We start from the raw sequence: 22,167 nt of genomic DNA, 5'->3' as shown, positions 1-22,167 counted from the left end.
ACTAGAATGTATGAAATGAACACATATGGTGGCAGATTTGCACACAAACAGAGCCATCTTACCTCTTGACCAGTGATATGAGACATTAAGGGATGTTTGGCTGTTGGCTGTTGGGAAGCTATGTTCCTGTAGTCTCCTCTGTGCAAGGAAACTCTGACTTCTGAACCAAGCACACAGCAAAATCTGTCCAGTGGCAGGTGCTCGAACTGTAAACAACTTTTTAAAAAGGAGGAAGAGACACCATTAAAATAAAATAAAACAACCCAAGGCAATGATCTCAGTAATATAAGAGGTGCACTAACTTATCTGTTACTGCCTGTCCTGAATATGTGCAAGCCTCTGTAACTGGTAACTGCAAGATGGGGGCTTCATAGTAGTCGCTAGGCAAGAGCACCAGGTAATCCTAACAGGACAAAACAAGATTAACATAAGTGTATTTATTAAGCACATATAAAATGATTATGTGAAAATTTCAGCATAAGTTGGAAACAGAGTGGGTTCCTGTTTCCACAGAAGATTAACAGTGCAAGCCCAAGTATTCAGATATAAGCCCCCAGTTATTTTGACTTATTCCTATGTAAATGTGTATAGGATTGCTCCCTAAGGGCACACTCCTGTACTCAAGATCTTCTAGCTGAGGGATTTTAAGAAGTGGCAGAAGCCAGGAAACAATAGTGGATCTTGATCTAAGGTGCCACATGCCCAATGGATTTGTATGATATTCTTCAACCTTCAGTCCTAAGTGCTGTTGGGACTACAACTCCCATCATCTATAAACGGTGGCTGGTGACGGTGGGAATTGTAGTCCAACATCATCTGGGAACCCGAGGTGAAAGACTAGTGGAACTCTTCCAGTGTGCTAGTGGCACCATTCCATCAGCAATTATATGCCAATGGAGTGGGGTGGGGGGAAGGACAGGGTAGAGTTGTACATGTGAGGGGTACACTTGTCCCAAATCCTATACTCACTCAGACCACAGTCATGCTGCTGACAGCATCATTTCACACTAACCCCAGGCCTGGACAATAGAACTGAAAGCAGTCCCTCTGCCCACTCTGGCACAGGATATGGTGTGATTCAGCACCCAATCACAGCACACAAGCCTAGCACAGAGAGACCACCACTCCAAAAACTAGGCACAGTTCATGAGGTTATATTTCTCTGACCTCATGTTGTGCACACTGAGAGGTCAAGTCTGATTGGGGGGGCAGAGAATAGAAAGGGCACTCTGCACAGAAGGGGACCATTTCACACAAAACAGTCCAACAGTCTCTGCCTCAGGACTCCAGGCACAACCAACTGACAGTAACCTCCACTTCACCAGCTGGGGGTTTCAGAACCAAGCAAGTAAGGGGAAGGGGAACACAAGTTGCAAAACATAATACAGGTATCTGTATCTTCCCCCTCCCCCTTTTTTGCTATACTGTATATGAAAACTCTGTTTTGACTGAACTATACTGCACTAACATTCTTCCCCCTTGTAATTATAGCAAACATCTTACCAAAAAGACTCCCTCTGCCATGATTTTAAAAATCCAGGTACCAGGAGCCAGTGAAAATGCATCTGCAAAACTCTTCCCTGGGACAGTGACAAAAGCAGGTTCTTTACTGGGTGGGAAGACAACACCTTTGCTCTGAGGAGTCCCTGCCAGCAAACAAGAAAATAATAATAATAATTAAAAAGAACACTCCCTGATGACTCAGAAACCAACATTTTTATTAATTAAAATGAGATAAGCAGCAAACTGAAAGAGCAGGTGCATCCCCCTGCCCGCCCAACCATGTATGTACCTGCAACTCAAGACAACACTTCATGTGTCTGATAAAAGGGACGAACACTTATGCCATAATAAATCCATTAAAGGTTACCACATGACTCTGTTGTTGTTTTTACATTTTTTAGATTTACACTTTTGGGGGGTGGGGGAACCTTGGGTGGCCACCTAAGGATTATGTGTGAAGAGGCTCAAAGTGTTTGACAGACATATTACTGCAATGCACTGCAATGCACTGTATCTGGTATGAGATTAAGATCCAGCCAAATCTCATGATATATTCAATCCACATTCTGCTACAGGCTGCCCTCCATGAAACCACCCTGGGAAATATCTGTCAGAAGAACTAAAATTGGCAAGCAAGCTATTAATAAGCTAACCTTTTCACTATTTTAAAAAAGGAACCTACCTGATTTTAAGTCTAGCACCAGAGGTCCTTCTCTAAATATCCCTGCCACTCTGTAGGCTTTCATAATAATAATAATTACTACTATTTACATGCCGCCACCTGATTGGGTTGCCCGGAGAGCCATGTTTTAGACATTTTTTTTTTAAAAAAAAGATTGCCCAGGATTTTAACTGATTTTCTATCTACTGCTTTTTGTATTTTTACTGTTGCTACAATAACTGTCTTTTTACTGTTGCAAAAACCAGCCGCTGAAATTGCTTAATTAACAAAGTTAGGGTTTGTCTGATCATTTGTTCTAACATAACAAAGCTGGTGGGGGACCCAGGTGGCGCTGTGGTTAAACCACTGAGCCTAGGGCTTGCTGATCAGAAGGTCGGCAGTTCGAATCCCTGTGACGGGGTGAGCTCCCGTTGCTTGCTCCCAGCTCCTGCCAACCTAGCAGTTCGAAAGCACGTCAAAATGCAAGTAGATAAATAGGAACCGCTATAGCCCTTGAGTTTACTCCTTTACTTCAGCCTGACACTCTAGGGCTGAGCAATCTGTTTGGCACTAATTTGTAGGCTGGAAATTTCTGCCACCACATATTCATATGTCTCTCCTGTAACCAGGTATTCAGTAATTATTATTTTTTTAAAAAAAAAATCAGGGTCATGGCCCACTAGCATCAAGTGAGGAAGATTCTATGACAGAATGGGATATAGGAGCAAGTGATTTTCTCTCTGAAGTTCTTCTGCCTTTACAACTTTGCTAATCTGTGTTCTCAGATGTCTTGATCAAATAAATTTATTTTTAAAATTTGAAACCGTGTCTTCCAATGTATGACACATGCATGCTTATGTGCACACATAAAGTATATTATTACTACTACGGTACCCTGCCCCCGGCACATAGCAGACCTAACAAACATGCAATAGGGGAGTGCAGAAGATACCCACAGGGGTGGGCGTCCTTTTCTAGCCAGGCCAAACTTGATAGTTGGGCAGGGCCTCCTGCTTGCCTATCACCTGATGTCCCTTTGATGCCAGGTGATGCTGTACTTTGATATCCCAAATAATCAGGATTTCAAAGGGCAGTGCTATTTGAAAGACTTGTAGCTGAAACCCTCAGGAAGCTCAAGCATGACTAGAGGGGCTGTCAGACAGCCCTTTGAAAAGACTGCTACTTTTGTCCCCTCCAATCACCTGACAGGCAGGGGGTGGGAGTGCTTTTAGGAAGCATCTGCTGCCTATGTGCATCCAGTGCTTCCAAAAGGAGGGACCAAGTATGCTCAACCAAATGGAGCCCTTTGCAAGCCTCCCTGTGCTGTTCCCTTCAACTTCCAATTTTAGAAGTTGAAAAGCGGCTACGAGCAGCAGTGGGAGGGGAAAGCACTTCGCCCTCCTTGAGCAAGGCACATTCCAAGCACCCATCAGCTGATGGGCAGGCAAAAGTGTGCCTTGTTCCAATGAAGGAACAACAAGGAGCCCACTTTAAGCACCTGCTTGCTCCTTTGAAGCCCCACCTTTACTCACCCCACACCAGACAACATGTATCTTAGAGTTTTTAAGTGTCAGGTGTAACTTCAGCCTGAACACAGCAGAGTTTGCGCAGGTTTTTCCGGAAGCTTCTGGCGGTAACTGAAATGACTAGACGTCTGGACGCAGAATAAACTATTTACAGGATTTATTAAAATAAAAGAAAAGTCAGAGTTTCTATATACAAAGCAAAGCAAAATAAATCCTCTCCTCTCTGTCTCTCTCTCAACCGATACAGCACTTTCTCTCCTACACTCACCACACACATACTGAACTGGCTTTCACAGATAACAAGTCTCAGTGTTGAACCTCAACCAATAGAAACGCTGTTTCTAAGGTAGAAGCAGACCTTGGCTTTCTGTCAAATGTTATTAGTTTGACCTAGATTTGATTGTGTGAAGAAGCAATCTGATGGTGTTTTATGCTACTGACTCAGCAAAAACCCGAACAATGTAGGGTGGGCGGGTGGGCATGGCATAAAATAAGCTTTTAGTTCAACTGAATTCAGTGCATGAAGACACTTTGCGACTACCTGCTGAGTTCCGCTGCCATTTTGCTCTACCTACCTTTATGAAGCCGAGAATAAGCGATTATGTGGCCAGATACCGCAGCAGTTCCAGGATTAATATACCTCAAGATAACACGAAATAAACGGAGGTTTGATTTCTCCACGTTCAAAGTTATCCTTACTTCATTCTGCAAAATGGGAGGTTAATAAACAAGGGAAAAAAGCCATAAAGTACCAAAAGGATAAATCTTCGGAAGCTGTGCAAGCAAAATACTCAATTCCTACAGGGGAAAAAAAAAAAGAATAACAAGCACCACGCATATAGACAGAGACATTTATGCGGAAGGAAAAGCATTTTCTGGCGTAAGGAAGAGAAAGACAGGCAAACCTAGCAAGAAACGTAATTCACTTACAAGTGTTATTAGGGTCAAAATGTTTCCCCTCAGCAATTGAGATCCTCCCTCTACAGCTTTTTGAAACCAAGGTGACATAGTGCAGTGCTAGGTGGAAGAGCTTAGGAGAAGCCACAGTGACAGGTACTACCACCTCTGGCTGGGGAAAAAAAGAAGCAAAGAAGAGGACAGGAAAGCATATTATTTTAATACTACCACCCAAAAGGCAGAAAATGTCTAGAAACATTTAGCAAATGTAAACACGGTAATCAAAAAAGTTATGGTGGGTTTGGGTGAAACACAGGTCTAAAGCAGTTCTCTTCTTACTGATCCTGACTGTGAATGATGTCCTGATGAATCTGGAAGGGTAACAAGTTTTGGCTGTACTATGGTTCACATTTTTACAGCTGCACTCTTATACACACTTACCTGCATAGTCTGCTCCTGGGTTTCTGAGAAGACATGTATATCATTGCTCTGCTAAGTTAGCATAGTACTGTGGTGTCCATGTGGCATGGCTTAAGGATAAGAACTGTGTTAAAAGATGTGTGCTAATGTTAAATCATGGATGGTGTACTTTGCACTTCTCCAATCTATTTTAACTTGGCATTTGAGATGAAGGTTTTCCATGTATTAACTAAGTAACTACTACCTAGAGAATCCAACTGGATGTCAACGATGCAATGGAAAGGTTTGAAACCAAATGACTGAAGTTCATTTGGCATATGCCTAGAGTTCCATGCATTATTTAACTTATTTGGTTCGATTATTCTTCCTCACCCTTTTTCTATGCATCTCCCATTAGTTTTTCATTGGTGACCACCAACTACAGAATCACTGCAGAAGGAGGAGAGAGGTTTGGGGTGGGGATGCCAGCATTGTTTCCCTTCCTCCTCTAACAAAAGCTTCAAAAATGAAGTTAACTTAATGGGAACAAAACAGGAAACGCTGAGCTGCTCTACTAGCTAAAATTAGTATAAAACAGCCAAAAATGTTCTTCTTTGGATCATCTTAACAAGGCATATTCTGGGGGCTGATCCAGGTTTCTTAAGAGCATGCTCTGTTTTTGAAGGCTAGGAAAAGCAGAGGGGGTAATGGCAATGGAGAAGTTGTAGTTCATAAATTTATATTTTACCCTTGCAAAATTCTGACACAGTTAACAAAATTTAAAAGAATAACCCTAAGGGAAAGCCCAAGATTAAGAGGAGTAAGGCATACAAATGAATGAAGATTAACCAGAAGGAATCTATTATATATCATGCTACTCCAACAATCTCTCTGGACACGTCCCCAAGGATGAACAAACATCACTTTATGAAATAAAACATGTTCTCCAAAAAGATGCCAAGACAGCACTTCCTGAATACATTCCTCCATTTTTTTCTGTAATGCTCACAAATTGAGAATCACAGAATCATAAAATTATAGAGTTGGAAGGGACCTTGAGGGTCATCTACTACAACCCCCTGCAATGTAGGAATCTCAGCTAAAGCATCCATGACAGATGGCCATTCAACTTCAGCTTAAAAACTTTCAAGGAAGGAAAGTCCAACACCTTCCAAGCAAGTCTGGTTCACTGTTGAACAGCTTTTACTGCCAGAAAGTTATTCCTGATGTTTAGTCAGAATCTTCTTTCTTGTAACTTGAAACTATTGATTCAGGTCCTACCTTCCAGAGCAGGAGAAACCAAGCTTGCTCCATCTTCCATGTCACAACCCTTTAGATATTTGAAGATGATTGTCATATTTCCTCTCAGCCTCCTCTTCTCCAGGCTAAACATGCCCAACTCCCTCAACTGTTCCTCATAAGGCTTGGTTTCTAGACCCTTAATCATCTTGGTTACTCTCCTCTAAACGTTGCAGCTTGTCAATATCCTTAAGTTGTGGTGTGCAGAATTGGACACAGCACTCCTGGTATGGTCTGACCAAAGCAGAATAAGAGTGGTACTATGACTTCCCTTGATTGGAACACTATACTTCTGTTGATGCAGCCTAGAATAGCATTAGCTTTTTTCCTGCTGCTGCTACATCACACTTTTGACTGATGTTAAGCTTGTGGTCCACTTGTTGTTGTTGTTGTTTAGTCGTTTAGTCGTGTCCGACTCTTCGTGACCCCATGGACCAGAGCACACCAGGCACTCCTGTCTTCCACTGCCTCCCGCAGTTTGGTCAAACTCATGTTCGTAGCTTCAAGAACACTGTCCAGCCATCTCGTCCTCTGTCGTCCCCTTCTCCTTGTGCCCTCCATCTTTCCCAACATCAGGGAAACATCATGTGGTCCACTAAGACCCCTAGATCCTTTTCACGTGTATCACCGGCAAGCTGGGGGTCCCCCATCTTATATTTGTGCAGGTGGTTCTTCCTGCCTAAGTATCGAATCTGACATTTGTCCCTATTGAAATTCATTTTGTTAGTTTGGGCCCAGTTCTCCAATCTTTTAATGTCATCTGGAATCTTGAGTCTGTCTTCTGCAGCATTAGCTACCCCTCCCAGTTTAGTATCATCCCTTGAATTCCTTCATCTAAGTCGTTTATAATTGAACAATAATGGGTCCAGGAGAGAACCCTGTGGCACCCAACTTGTTACTTTTTCCCATGATAATAAGGAACATGAGTGAGCACTCTTTGGGTTCGGTCAGTCAACGAGCTACAAATCCACCTAACAGTTACCTCATTCAGCCTGACAGTATAAGGCAGCTTCCTATGTTCCTACTCAATTGTAACAAGCTTAGGGCAAGTCTAAAAAGATTCACTTCTGCCTCACAACTCCAGCTATTACATCTAGGAAAACTTGCTATATGCGTCATCTCAATCACATGGGGAGTTTCTACAACCACAGTGGATTTCCTGATGTGGATATATCTCCAAGTGACTGAAAGGAATCACATGGCAGACTGGAGCCAGTGGTGGTGTAGTGGTTAGAGTGTTGGACTAGGACCTGGGAGACCAGGGTTCGATTCTCTACTTGGCCATGAAGCTTGGTGACCTTGGTGGCCAGTCACAACCCCTCAGCCTAACCTACTTTACAGGGCTGTTGTGAGGATTAAATGAGTGGGTGAACTATGTAAGCCACATGGAGCTACATGGAGAAAAAGTTAGGATATAAATGCAACAAATAAATAAAAATAATAAGCTGCTGCAGACAATGCAAGAGGGCATGGGGAGTCACCACTTAAAAGATCTCCCCACAGAGGAAGGCTTTGCTGAAGAATGTTTCCTTCACACCCACTATAAACTTTTAAAAATGAAAAGAAGTTTATGTGGGATTAACTTCTTCGGGCCTCTTCTATAACCTAGCAGGACCAAGGAAATGAACTCACATCTTCTTCCTGAGGTTATTTCACAAAGTAACATCTGATCAGTTAAATACATACTTGTACTGAGGACATCTGTGCATAACCTCGCCAGCTAAAGCCAGGAAATTCTCGAAGATCATAACCAAACCGGATTCCTCTTCCATTAGGAGATGTACCATCTTCAACTTCAAACTTCATGTGATGTAAATCAGGTAAGTAGTAGTCCTTTTCAGGCCTTTCATAAATACAAAAATGAAATGGCAGGCAATGCTTTTGTTTTCTAAAAAGGTTTCATTTGCTACATATGAAAAAGAGACGAAACATTTAAGAATTGGCCTGCTGGATTAGACCATATGGCAGAAGTTAAGGAGGGAGATGGCTAAACGAATCCTCTCCATACTACTATCAAGGTAAAGTCACTAAGAGCGCCCTCTCAGAACTTGGCACCCACTATTGAGTGTAGCTGGTTAATGCCAGATTACCAATCAAGTGTTGATGAATCAGCACAAAATCTTAAGGAAGTTTTGATGCTGTATTGTGTTTTTATTATTTGGTTGGAAGCTGTCCAGAGTGGCTGGGGAAACCCAGCCAGATGGGCAGGGTATCAATCAATCAATAAATTTATTATTATTATTATTATTATTATTATTATTGGATTTACTGGTGCCTAAGCTTCACTTTTCCATCTTACTTACTCACTGCAGGATTTCCCAACCATGTGCCTTCTGCACTGACAATCACCCGACAGATCATCACACACACGGCTTATGGCCCCTCCCACGTCACATTTGCACCCTGCGAGTAAAGGAAAGAACCAAACTTTTTAAGCAGAGGATACAAAATATATGTGATACCAGAAGAAAGATTTGTAGGTTTTCTGGGACAAAGAGATGGGAAGAACACTCTCCACCTTTCCGTAAATGACTTCGGTGCAGCATTATTTATGCTCAAGATCAATTCTCAAAAATGTATATGTATGACTTTCTGCAGTGGGCTGGCACAGCCCCAGAGTCATCACAGCAGATGCACAACAAAGTACCTGTATAGATCCAAAGTCACCTCTCCATCTCTCTCACACAATCAAGAGCTAGGAAGAACTGACATTGCCCAAATTGCTATGGCTGTTTTACTGCAGGTCACTGTTGGAATGAGTTCCTGTTTCTGAAGGGAAAGAGTAGCATAAACAGAATGAGATAAGCAGGGACTCATTAAAACAGTAGTCTGTTTTCTATTTATATCCCACCTTTCCTCCAAGGAGCTCAAGGTGGCTGACATAGTTCTCCAACCTGCATTTTATTCTCACAACAACCCTGTGAAGCAGGTTAGACCAGGCATCCCCAAACTTCGGCCCTCCAGATGTTTTGGACTACAATTCCCATCATCCCTGACCACTGGTCCTGTTAGCTAGGGATCATGGGAGTTGTAGGCCAAAACATCTGGAGGGCCGCAGTTTGGGGATGCCTGGGTTAGACTGAGAGACTATGCCTGGCTTGAGGTCATGAAATGAGCTTCAAGATTGAGGGGGGGGGCTAGAACTTTGGTCTCCCAAGTCTGGGTTGCTAACCACTACACCACACTGACTCTCAAAAACTCAGCACTGGCAACACAGTAAATGTGCTGTGATCAGGAGTGTGAACACAGCTTAAGGCCATCAGTTTAAAGAGCAATCTGTGTTGAAGAAAGCAGATATTGAATACTGAAAACTTGCCCACTGTCACTTACCAAATTTAAACAGAAGGCTCACATTGGTAAGAAACAATAATAAATGTTCATATGCAAATATATTATATAGGAGTGATTTGAAGACTATATTTTTTAGAAACATGCCCTGTAGTAACTAAACCACACTGTACCTTGACATCCAAAATAATTTTTGTCTTCTAGGCCATAATAACCATCTTCACAAGTATCACACGAATCTCCACAAACGTTAGGCTTGCAGTAACATTCACCATCCACCTATAAGGGGAAGGGAGTGGAGAAGCTTTCAAGTTTTCCTTTGATACATTTCTTATTTCAAAAGGGTCTTTAGTAATGACCTAAATTATTTTAAAATAGGCATGAATGGATGATTGTGGCATTAGCTGGGAGCTGGTTTGCAAACACAGAGATCACTATGTAGAAAAGGAAAGAGGCCAAATGCACCACTTCTGCAGGATAGCCTTGTGTGGGATTATCTCTCAGGTTCTAGTCTAGATATGGGGAACCTGGAGTCTTTGAGCCACTGTCGGACTCCAATTCCCAGCATTCCCAGCCAGCATTGCCACGGATAGGGATCAAGCCCAATAATATCTGTGGGGCCCTATTCTAACAGTGGGCTAGAGTGGGAAGTTCTTCCTGTGATTTGCCAGATTTGGAGTCAGTCAGTCAGTCATGGGTAACTTTGGCAGGGTCAGGGAGCTCTTTTATAAAAATTAGCTAAACCTGACACCAACTTGCTAAGCAAGCTACTTGGGATACAGATATGAACAATTACATGGGAGTAGTTCCTATTTAACTCAGTATTGTATTGTATTGTATTTATTTATTTAGGTGGGATATTTTTTCAATGGCCTAATAACAAAGCTTCTGTAGGAGGCTTACAATGTAGACCAAAAATATAAAAATAAAGAGATTACAATATAAGCCAACAAATAAAACACAGCAGATCAAAATGTAGAGAAAGGGAAACAGAGAGAGGGATAAAAATGCACAGAATTAAACCAGTTTTAAAAGAGGGAGCGGAGAAATAAAATTCACCGAGTTAAAAATAGGTTATCATCCTGTTTGCCTGGCAATGAAAAGACATTAGGGTAGGTGCTAGGTGGGTCTCTCTGGGGAAGGCATTCCACAAACTAGGGAGTCACTACTGAGAAGGCTTTTTCACTCATTGTCATTTGTAGTACCTCACCTGGAGGGGACATTCATGCATTTGTAGTACCTCACCTGGAGGGGACATTCAGAAAGATGAAAAGCAAAGTTTTAAATTGGGCCTAAAAAGCAAGACTTGCACCCAAGCAACAAAGAATATTGGGATGCCAAGGTCCTCCCCACCCACACATTTGGGCCTGTAGACCAGTGTGAGAGCTGGTGCTTGATATGGATTTGTTCAGCCAAAAAAGTTGACTAACACGTAAGTGAAAACTGAATATTTTTACCTGCCGACACTCTCTGACTCCACTCAGTGTTCCTGATGCCTCACACTGGCACTCTGTAAAGGCAAACATATCCACCTGAGACCCATTTTCTTAGAACCCTTTATATGAGTGACATCTGCTGGATGAGGGCTAGACAACAGGCATGCCTAAAGGAACTCTCTGCCCTTTAAATTATAAGACCAAAATCCAGAAAGACTTAGGGTTCATATAATACTCTAACTTGGAATGTCTACCTGTGGTGAGATGAGCCTGCCTGCCCCCTCCATCTTCTCCAGCCCCATCTCAGAACAAAACTCCTGAACTAGGAGATAGCATCTGTTTGAGTGGAAGCTCCCTCTGATTTCACAATCCACACCCTTAATGAAAACAAGGCCAGGATTACACAGACAGGGAGATTCCACTTTAAAATAAATGTGGGCTGTTCCATTTCAGGTAGTAAGTTCATTATGGAGGAGGTACACATGAGACAGAGATGTGCTCCTGATTTTCACCAAGCATAGAAATTCTGAGGGGTAAGTATCTTGCATGTGTTTCTGCTAGCTTGAGTATCTGTTATCTTCCTCAGTAATTCTCCTGGGGCTATGAAAACATTACCATCGCAACCACTCTCCGGGGAATCTTTGTTGGCCTTGCCACATTCTGATACCATGTAAGTGAAATTCAGTACTAATAATTCCTATATCTTTTGCAAGATTGGTGGATGCATGTTACCATAAAAGTGACATGAATGTTCTTTGGGTGGGGGGAAGCTATTTTAAGACTCCTTTCCACACAGCAAGCTGTCTAAAGTCTAGACCTATCAGAAACACTTTGAGCATTGCTGAACATTTTGAAAATGCTTCCAATTATTGTTGTACTTATTTTCCATGTTCTGCACCTCAACATAACTCTGGGCAGTCCATGAAAAAGGCAAGTGTGTTTCAGAAAACTACCAACAGGAGGCTTCTTGGACAAGTAAATAAACAATTTTCTCCAAGCAAAAAGGCCTCACTTTGTGCCAAATCAAACACTAGATTGAGGGTGCAATTCTATAGCCCTTGAACCTGGGAGTTAAGTTTAATTGAACTTAAGAGGACTTACTTCTGTGTAAACATTTACAGGAATGTCCTGCAAAAGCATGCTTGCATTTGTGTATTTCTAATTTTATTTTTAAATAGCAGCTGTAGATGACCCTGTTCCAGATCAAGACTGTGGTGTATGGGAGAGGCTTAAGCCCTTTATTATGTGTCATTTTCATGATAAATGTCCTGTGGATATAAGCTGCTATATGAGTTTTGCAAGTGTGTGTTGCCTAACTCTGCTAAATTTACATCAAGTGATTATGCAGAACAGAATTTGGCTATGCATCATTAGGCATCTGTATTACTAATGGAAAACAGAGTGGTGCTTTTTTTGTAACTGCAAGAATACTGGATTGTTTGATACTCTCAGCATGTGAGAACTGTGCTTTCACTAAAAGAGCGCTCAAAACCTTCTCCAATATACAAGGCAGCTGAATCCAAAGTCAGTGGTTTAAGACTGCACAGTGAAGGCCTTCACAACCATGTTCACATCTGTGTCAGTCAGTGAAGCCCCCTTGGAACCTCAAATGTGTACAGGTACAATCATTTTCTTAGGGTTGCTGAATAAAAGATAATAGTGGCAGGTCTGGAGGACCTGGACTGGGCTGAGAACAGGAAAAAACCACATGCTTTATTTTTATAATATAACATGAAGGTGTGTACAGTGCTTTTAAAAATGTTTAGAGGTACTCTCATTTTCCTACTCATATTGAAATACTGCCCCTCAATGAGGCCAAACTTAGATTCACAAAATGTTTAGGGGTAGCCTATGTGTACCCCTGCATACCCCAGGAAAAAGCACTGGGTGTGTATCAACACAGCCTTACCTATGCATCCATATGGGTTTTCTCTGGCCAGATGCCAGTAAAGTGGTTTGCAAATGCTACAGGTTGGACCTTCTACATTTTGCAGACACCGGCAATCGTCCTAATGGACAAAGGGAATAATGCATATGTCATGACAGGGAGCTAAGGTTCTTGACAAACTAGTATACAGCTTTGAAATACACATACTGTACTGTAGGAAATGGGAGATGGAGAACAGTTTTACAAATGGAGAATCCAGACTTAGAATTAGTAAGTTGTCTGAAGATACACAATGAGCAGAATTCACCTAACGAGTTCCATCAGCAGAAGTCTGCACAAGCGCTTCTGCTCATACAACAGGACTTTCCCCCTCTCCTTTCCCTGCAGCCCCTGAAATTGGCTTGGAGAACCCTCAGAGACAGCCTACAGGGAGAGTGGAGGGTAGGTTGTTCCATCTGGCAAGCTGCAACGCTTGCACTGATGGGACGTTCCACCCAATACAATGGTCTGTAGCTGCTAGACTATACTAGTTTGAATCCTTGTGTGGCTCAACATGTGACTGGAGGAGCTGAAGGAACCTATCCAAACTCTGAGAAAGTCCCCCCACCCCGCCAACTCACAGCTGCATCCCTCCAACTTGCAGGTGTGCCCTTAGAAAATGTGCTGATTTTTTTTCATGCTTTTTAAATTAATATTTTTATACTGCCCATCAATAAAGTCCACTGGACAACTTACATTAAGTTATGGATAAATAAAACACACAAATAAAAGATTACCAAATGGGGGAACAGTCTTACACCTCTTTGCTCAATGGAACTAATGAGATTTGAGCAGAACAGAGGCAAATTCACTACAGAACATGCCCCTATTATGTATGTATATTGTCATCAAATTTCACAAGTAGTAATATTCACACATTTGATATTAGGAGGTATGACAAACATTCCATTTCTACGCTTATGAACTAAAGAGGGCTTACCATCCCACTCACTACAGTTCCTTATCTAAAAGTTACCTACTGGAGAAGTCTCCTCCCTAGAGCTACCATGCCTGTGAGGACAACTTGCCCCATGCCCATTTACTAGCAACGGAAAAAGGTGGAGAACCAGCCATTCAAGCCCTAGCAATGTGGCCTTGTGTTATAACTGTAGATGCCACAGTCAGGTTATTTAACAGGACAGGTGCAAATGTGTTGCCAGCTATTTGTTTCTTTCTCCATATAAATCCACTGTTAGGAAAATGAATGTTCAATGAATTATGGCCTTTGCATGACAATTCTATAATGTAATACTTACAGAATAAGAATCCATGGTTCCTGCTGGGTCACATTTGTTGCTGTCTCCTGTTTACAATTTAAAAAACAACAACAAACCCGTTATTTTAAAGCTATTTATTTTCAACAATCCATATAGCACTTTTTAAGTGGAGAAAGTATTCCCTGGTTAGTTCACTATACACTGAACCTCACAACAAACACTGACAGTTTCTCCCTGATATATTCTTTGTTGTTGTTGTTGTTTAGTCATTTAGTCGTGTCCGACTCTTCGTGACCCCATGGACCATAGCACGCCAGGCACTCCTGTCTTCCACTGCCTCCCGCAGTTTGGTCAAACTCATGTTCGTAGCTTCGAGAACACTGTCCAACCATCTTGTCCTCTGTCGTCCCCTTCTCCTAGTGCCCTCCATCTTTCCCAACATCAAGGTCTTTTCCAAGGATTCTTCTCTTCTCATGAGGTGGCCAAAGTATTGGAGCCTCAGCTTCACGATCTGTCCTTCCAGTGAGCACTCAGGGCTGATTTCCTTAAGAATGGATAGGTTTGATCTTCTTGCAGTCCATGGGACTCTCAAGAGTCTCCTCCAGCACCATAATTCAAAAGCATCCATTCTTCGGCGATCAGCCTTCTTAATGGTCCAGCTCTCACTTCCATACATCACTACTGGGAAAACCATAGCTTTAACTATACGGACCTTTGTAGGCAAGGTGATGTCTCTGCTTTTTAAGATGCTGTCTAGGTTTGTCATTGCTTTTATACTTAAATACCTCCTTTTATGTACATACTGCATAGTGTTTTATCCTCACATTGGCCCCGTAGTCAATGTTGCTTCCATTTTACAGGTAGGAAACAGAGATGGAAAACATTAACTGAGGCCAATAACATGAGTGAGATTTCCCATTAATTCTATACATAACACTGTCCAGTCATTGGTTTTGACTCACTTGGCCATGGCCACTGAGGGAACCTCATGACCACAGGAAAGCAGAGATGTATGTGCTTGTATCTCTCAAACTTAAATCCAGACACATCCCATTCATAGAGGATTTAGCTATAAACAACCACTAACTCCTTTCCTATGGCATCAGGACAACAGAATGCCAATTTCTCCGATGAAGCAAGATTATAGCATTTGAAACTTCTTAATTTTAAAAGGCAAGTAAAAGGGGATGTAAAGGAAGTGTATAAAAGTAGCTACCGGTATGCATGGCATAGAGAAAGTGACAAAGAATAGTTTTTCTCCATCTCTCTTAACACTAGAATGCATGGACATACAATGAAGCAGAAGAATGTTGATTCAGAACAGATAAAGTAAATCTTCACACAGCACATAGCGAAACAATGAAATTTGCTCCTATCAGAGGCAGAAACTTGGATGGCTTCAAAAAGGGATTTTCAAATAAATTTTATTTACTTATTTATTTAAAACATTTTTATCCCACTCTTCAGCTGAAAAATGGTTTGCAAATGTCTGAGATAAGGTAGTATGGCTTCCTTGCCTCAATAAAGTGTCCCTCTAAATCACCAAATGACATCCTTCAGGAGTCAGGACACCTGCCACCACCTGAGCTCTAAGATCTAAGCATCTTACACTTAGCAATGGCAGCCTAAACAAGTATTTGGCCTCACAATGAGGGCAAAACTTGTCCAACTCCCTTGATCGCATACAATTTTCTGCTTCTACAATATCGCCATAAATAGACGTGTCTTGGTAATTATTACCTCGGCAATGAGGAAAACTGTTGGCTGCTGAGAGACATCTCTGGCACTGTTGTCCTGTAAAGCCTGGTTGACACTCACACTGGCCTGTGACTGCATCACATGCGCCCTGGTAGGAGCCATGGGTCGAGCACTGACAAGCTGAAAAAAGGCGTTAATTTTATAAGGACACCAGGTTTCATATTACTACATACACACACACACACACACACACACACACACACACACACGGATAAAAGTTTGGAGACATGCTCCAGCAAGAAGCTGCTTCTTTGTGGATTGATACATTCCATGTTTCTCCTTTTGGAGAGAGATATGTAACTTGAGGTCAGAGGTCTTATTCATCCTCCTTCTCCTCATGTAGCCCCTAGCTATGTAGGCAATCTCTCTGAGGACACCATGCCAGAGAGCAGAGGCTCCCTCAACTGAACAAGGACAGCTATATTTTCCTCTAGTCTTCATGCCTCCATTCAAGCACGTTGGGCCTTGAGGGGGGGGGGGGAACCAATCGCAAGTTGGTGGGATTTTGCAAATATAACACACTGAAATCATCAGCTTCTGAAGTCCACCTAACTCAAATGCTTTCAAATCTTGCAACATTTTTGTTGCAAAAAGTTAATTTTCACAACAAATGTCAAGATGCAGATCCTCTAGTTCTATACTGAACAATACAGTGCTGACATTTGCAATTTTGAATACAGGCCTGTTTCTCTATCCCCACCCTACCCACCTTCAGTTAATCTGAGGACAGGAGTTGTTTGAAGCAAAGAGCATGGAAAACATGTTCTCTGCTTACTGTGTAGGTTGTGGGGAATTCTGTCAGCTGCACTATACTGTTCTTAGTTATGCAGCCTTTGCCAAGTTGATGCCCTCTGGGTGTTTAGTATATTATTATCTACATCTCTGTCCTTCCCTTCCTCTCAAAACAGCACAGGCAGCCAACAACAAAGCAGCAAAATGGTGCAATAAAAATAAATAAATTTAAAAATCAAGGACATCTAAAAACATTTTAAAACAGTCACATATCCTCAGTCATCACATGCCTGGGTAAACAGGAATGTTCTTAAATTCCTCCTAAATGCTGATAATGAGGTAGGAAGACACACCTCATCAAAGAGGGTACTTTACAACCAGGGAACTGCCAACGAGAAGGCCCAAGCAGGGGTCAGGGCCAACCAAGCATACTGGCTGGGACTAATGGCAAAAGTAGTTCAAGACATTTTTGAGGGCACCAGGTTGGGGAAGGGCAAGTAAGCATCACCTTCAGAGAGTCACAAAAATGTGTATTCTACCCAGGCTAAAGTTGCTGGGTACACAAACAAAACATTTGCAATATATTGAGCCAGGCTGTTGGTCTTTATGCAATTGAGGGTCAATTTACATTTGAAATTTGTCACAGCTTCCCCTTGGGCAGCTGGTTTTAACAAATAAAAAGCTGGTGCAACAGTGGGAGGGTCAGCAAGATCAGCATCATGGCACAGGGGCAATAATCCTTTGCCTCCAGTCAAAATGCTTCTCCCACCCACATGTATGTTAGAAACAGTTTAGTCCCAAGTGGCAGCTGCTCTCTAGAGCAGGGGTAGGAAAGCATTTTTGGCTTCATGGGCCAAATCCCTTATCAGAACGTAGCATCACAAGCTCAATTTGACAGGTGGGAAGGGCAACCCACCTGTCAATCACCTGACATCGTTTTTCTTAAATACATCTAGTAAACTAAAACAGTTTTGCTTCCACGTACAGTAATACCTTGTTAAATCAAAGTTCATATCTGAGAAAGAAACTTGATTGGTTACTTACCCAAACAACTGGGATAGCTATAGTAGCCAGGAGCACACTGGCTGCATTTTGGCCCAGCATAGTTTGTATAGCAATGACAGTGTCCCAAAGAGCCACACGTGTTGCTCACAGACCCAGGTGTATCACAGTTGCATTCTGTAAGCGGGGAGAGAATAAGAAACCATGACATTGTTGTTTGTTAGTTCTCTTTAAGTTTGAGGTTCTTGACCATTTTTGGCCTGTGGGCATGTTGGGAAATCTAAAAGACTGTTGTGGGCACCACAGAATGCTGATTTCATAGAAGGAAAACGGGTGATGCTCAGAATACCCCCCCCCCAAAAAACCCCCACTTATACCTGCTAAAGCATGCAACCTCCCTGCCTTTAAGAAGCTGGCAACCCTTCCAAAACAAAAAGGGACAGGTGGTTTTGGAGGGTACCTAGAAGAATGTTTTGGGGTTCTGTGGTGCTCACAGGTGCTACACTGGGGACCCCAGATTTTAATCATAATTTTTATCTCCCAAAGCAAATGTCAAGAGATGCAGTAAAAATCCTAATGCTTCTCTTAGGAGGAGGGAGGGAAGGACCACCTTCAGAGAAAGGAAAAAATGATGTTCTTCTTGACATGTCAATATTTAAAATTGTGTCAACATTTATAATAATAATAATTATTATTATTATTATTATTATTCAACTATTTTCAAGCTGCAAATCCTGAAGTTTTCCAGTGAACAGCAATGCACCATAACCAAATAATAATCGCTATGCCTTTTTGTCTGTAAAGTTAGAGAGATGGCTCTAGCATTAGGCAGAATATGGTGGCTACCCCAGGAGGAGGATTTTGCATGTGATGAAAGAGGAATAAATTATTGGCTATTTAATTTTAGTGTTGTCACATTTTCACTGACAGGGAGGGGAAGAGGTGGTTGTGGGATATTCTGCCTCAGGCATGAAAACGACTTGACCTGGCTTTGGTACTATGAACCTTGACTTGGGAAGTTGGGTACAGAAGGCAACATGTGCTGCTCTCCCTTAGGCAGCAAAATGTATGGGGTCCACTTTATAACTGACATGTCTGAGGACCAAGCAGGATGAAATGAAGCTATCCTTAGTTAAGTGTTTGTGGTATTGCTAGACGATACCCTATAGTACTAATTCTCTGAGCCTAGCAGCCTATTAGTAAATATGCCTTATCTTTTTGCAATGTCAGCTGTTAGCATAACCATCTGACGTTGTGTGAACATTTAGAAAATGCTGATCAGTCTAAACTCTGCAAAAGCAAACTGACAGCTTAATGGCTGCTTAGAGACAAAAGTAATGCATTTATTATGCATATGCATTGGCTTGTGGTACATTATATGAGATTTAATGAACTACTGTTGCTACTTCACTTCACTTTTTAAAAAGTTCTTTTCCTATGAGACTTTACGCACCTCCAGCTGTGAGCTACTATCTGAAGACGCCCAGAGGGAGGGCAGGAATGCAAAGTAGATTTCTCTTCAGATACATTGTAACCTAATGCCCTTTTAAATATATCAGAATCGTTACTGAATTTGGCTTCAATATGGAATTTACCATACTTTTCCGTGTATAACACTAGTTTTTTTTTAAGACTAGTTTAAAATTGGGGCTCGTCTTATACATGGATAGTGCTGAGGGGTGTTTTCTTAATTTGGAGTCCCCCAAAATAGGGGGTGTCTTATACATGGGGGCGTCTTATACACTGAAAAATACGGCAGTTCAGATTTCTCAGCTCCATCTTGAACATGACTGTGGCAAATTATCTGGGCCGTTATTAGACTGTATGGTGAATTCTGATGCTCTAAGCTTCATTAGGTCCTCATGGATAATTACTTAGCTGGAGGCTTTTGCTGCAAAAAAGGGTACCCTCAAAATCACATACTGGCCTAATTCAGGCATAAGGCTAAGCCCAGCCATGGGTTGGCGTAAAGAAGTAGATATGAAAGCTCCCAGTGATCACGGGCCCTCTGGTCCCAATTGCTGTTGTGCTGCTGTCCAAACCTGGCCTTGTGGTTTTCTAACCCACGAATAAACCATAGAACAAAACTTTTGTTTTTTATGGTATAAGCCAAGCATCCCCAAAATTCGGCCCTCCAGATGTTTTGGACTATAATTCCCATCATGCCTGACCACTGGTCCTGTTAGCTAGGGATCATGGGAGTTGTAGGCCAAAACATCTAGAGGGCCACAGTTTGGGGATGCCTGGTATAAGCTAAACCGTGGGCCAGGGTTTTGACAAAGTGCTAAACCAAACCATAGTTTAGCACACAGCAATGTGTGCGGGAGCAAAATTAGAGGAAGTGGTCATAATCTTCTTATTGCAGATTTGCTTAACATTATGTGCAAATGGGATCACTGATTAGTTCCATGTAACAGAAAACATTTTTTCCAACTCCCCAGTACTTCAGGTGCTTTAGTAAGGGCTCTTGCACTGTCAAATCAGTTTTCTGAGCATTTTGAAATAAAAATGGCTCCACTTAGATCAATATAATGGAGTCTTTCATCAATTTTAATGGCTATGGATTTAATGTTTCCCACATAAATCTCAACTCTTATATTTGGGATTTTAACATTTCCCTTCCAATCTATTTAGCTTTCATAAGATGTTTTCCTTTCTTTGGCTGCCTTTTGTTTTTCCACAGCCCCTCTCACCTGGGCCTCATGTCAACTTTTTAAAGCTCAACATGTCAACCAAGCCAATTTGAGGTACATTTTCTTAACAAAGCCATGAACTGACTCATTTCCAATGAAACATTCGTCCATGCCAACTGAAGGATATAAGTTATGGTTTTCATTAAATCATTTGTATTTCTTCCCGGTCCAGCAATATCACAACTCAAACTCTTTTGCTGTGTCATCTCAATACAGCATTTTGCAATAAGTGGAGAACTTTTTCAAAGTTCATAATATTTTCCAGTGTCACATTCAGGAAGGGGCAAGCATTCTGCACTCCTGTGAACATAGTGCTGTTTTTATTTTATTTTGCCTTCATTTCCCATCACTTTCCAATTACTGGGTCATGTGATAAGAAGAAACTGTCACACAGTCATGTGACACATTCTATTGTGACACCGCAAAACATACTGTATGGGAAGGAATTACAGTACAGTAATTGCTTAGCGGGATGTGGGTGGCGCTGTGGAATCCCTGCCGTGGGGTGAGCTCCCGTTGCTCTGTCCCAGCTCCTGCCAACCTAGCAGTTCAAAAGCATGCCAGTGCAAGTAGATAAATAGGTACCGCTATGGCAGGAAGGTAAACGGCGTTTCCATGCACTCTGGTTTCCATCACGGTGTTCCATTGCGCCAGAAGTGGTTTAGCCATGCTGGCCACATGACCCGGAAAGCTGTCTGTGGACAAACATTGGCTCCCTCGGCCTGAGAGTGAGATGAGTGCTGCAACCCCATGGTCGCCTTTGACTGGACTTAACCATCAAGGGGTCCTTTACCTTACACTTTACACTACAGTGGCACAACACATGCTTTGCAGTTCCAGATGCTCCTCTTAGCATCTTTAGTTAAAGTATCTTAGCTGACAGGGTCTTGACTGAAACCCTGGAGAGTACCTGCCAATGAGAGTGGATAGCACCTAACCCTGCAATCTTATACAACTCTATTCAAAAGTAACCCCCATTGAGTAAGCCCCATTGAATTCAGTGGGACTTACTTCCAGGTGTGTATAGGATTGTAGCCTAAAGGACCCACTGCTTTACTCAGTGTAAGGCTGTTTCTAATATCTCAATTTGCTTCCCTCCCAATTCTCAAAAACATAAGGATGCAGCCTAGAGGGTTTTCCCATCTCTTCCCCCCCCCCAGCCAATATGTCATTTTATAGAACACTGGGACAGCCTTCATCTCTTTCAACAAATTTAAATCAGCAATCCAAAAGGAACACATGACTGTATGCATTTTCAAGTTTGATGTCCCCCTGACCAGATCAATGCGTTTAGATTTATTTATTTGTTTCTTTTACCTTGACAGAAGGGGAAAGAATAGTATCCAGGCTGGCAGGCGTTGCACTGAAAGCCATCTACGCCAACACGGCAAAGGCATCTTCCAAGGAAGTCACATATTTCAGGGAGGGTGCCAGCTGAATTGCACTCACACACTGCCAGGGGAAGAGAGGGCACTTTCAGAAGTGCTTCTGATAGAAGCAACACACTTCACACATGTCAGAAGCTAAAATACCTCCAGGATTGTAGTGGAAACTATCCCCCGTCCCACCATTTGCTAGTTCACAGTCTGGCATGCAGGTCATAAAAAAGCTGATTCTAAAGAAAGCAAATTATTTATGCCACTGTGGAGATCCTATTAACTTGAACTGCACTGAACACTCACAAATTCAGTAACTAGGTCAACATGCTCCTTCCCCAAGCCTGTTGAAAGTGATGTTTATTATTTCTTCATTGTTTGAATTTTTAAAGACAGATATGGAACATGTGGCCTTCCTGAGGTTGTTAGACTCCAGCTCTCATCAGCCCCAGG

At 42.0% G+C, this 22,167-nt stretch overlaps 1 protein-coding gene across 2 annotated transcripts in view; it reads right to left on the bottom strand.

Moving 5' to 3' along the window:
- Nucleotides 1–22,167, bottom strand: part of LAMA3 (laminin subunit alpha 3) — a 133,298-nt gene that overhangs the window by 77,138 nt on the left and 33,993 nt on the right. Inside the window, exons 14-26 of one of the 2 annotated variants that reach the window (XM_035125886.3) lie at nt 21,656–21,790; nt 17,688–17,822; nt 15,894–16,031; nt 14,193–14,239; nt 12,919–13,018; nt 11,031–11,083; nt 9,747–9,852; nt 8,589–8,688; nt 7,972–8,128; nt 4,266–4,395; nt 1,504–1,646; nt 303–403; nt 63–216 (exon numbers count right to left, since the gene is read on the bottom strand). In XM_035125886.3, coding sequence (XP_034981777.3) covers nt 63–216; nt 303–403; nt 1,504–1,646; nt 4,266–4,395; nt 7,972–8,128; nt 8,589–8,688; nt 9,747–9,852; nt 11,031–11,083; nt 12,919–13,018; nt 14,193–14,239; nt 15,894–16,031; nt 17,688–17,822; nt 21,656–21,790 — 1,499 coding nt within the window. The remainder of the gene's footprint in view (nt 1–62; nt 217–302; nt 404–1,503; nt 1,647–4,265; nt 4,396–7,971; nt 8,129–8,588; nt 8,689–9,746; nt 9,853–11,030; nt 11,084–12,918; nt 13,019–14,192; nt 14,240–15,893; nt 16,032–17,687; nt 17,823–21,655; nt 21,791–22,167) is intronic. The other variant, XM_088676289.1, reaches the window with a different exon arrangement.

Source organism: Zootoca vivipara, chromosome 8 (assembly GCF_965207765.1).
Source record: "Zootoca vivipara chromosome 8, rZooViv2.hap1.1, whole genome shotgun sequence".
NCBI classification, from domain to species: Eukaryota; Metazoa; Chordata; class Lepidosauria; order Squamata; family Lacertidae; genus Zootoca; species Zootoca vivipara.
Note: the sequence above shows the minus strand (reverse complement) of the source record. Positions and strands in the feature narration are given on the sequence as shown.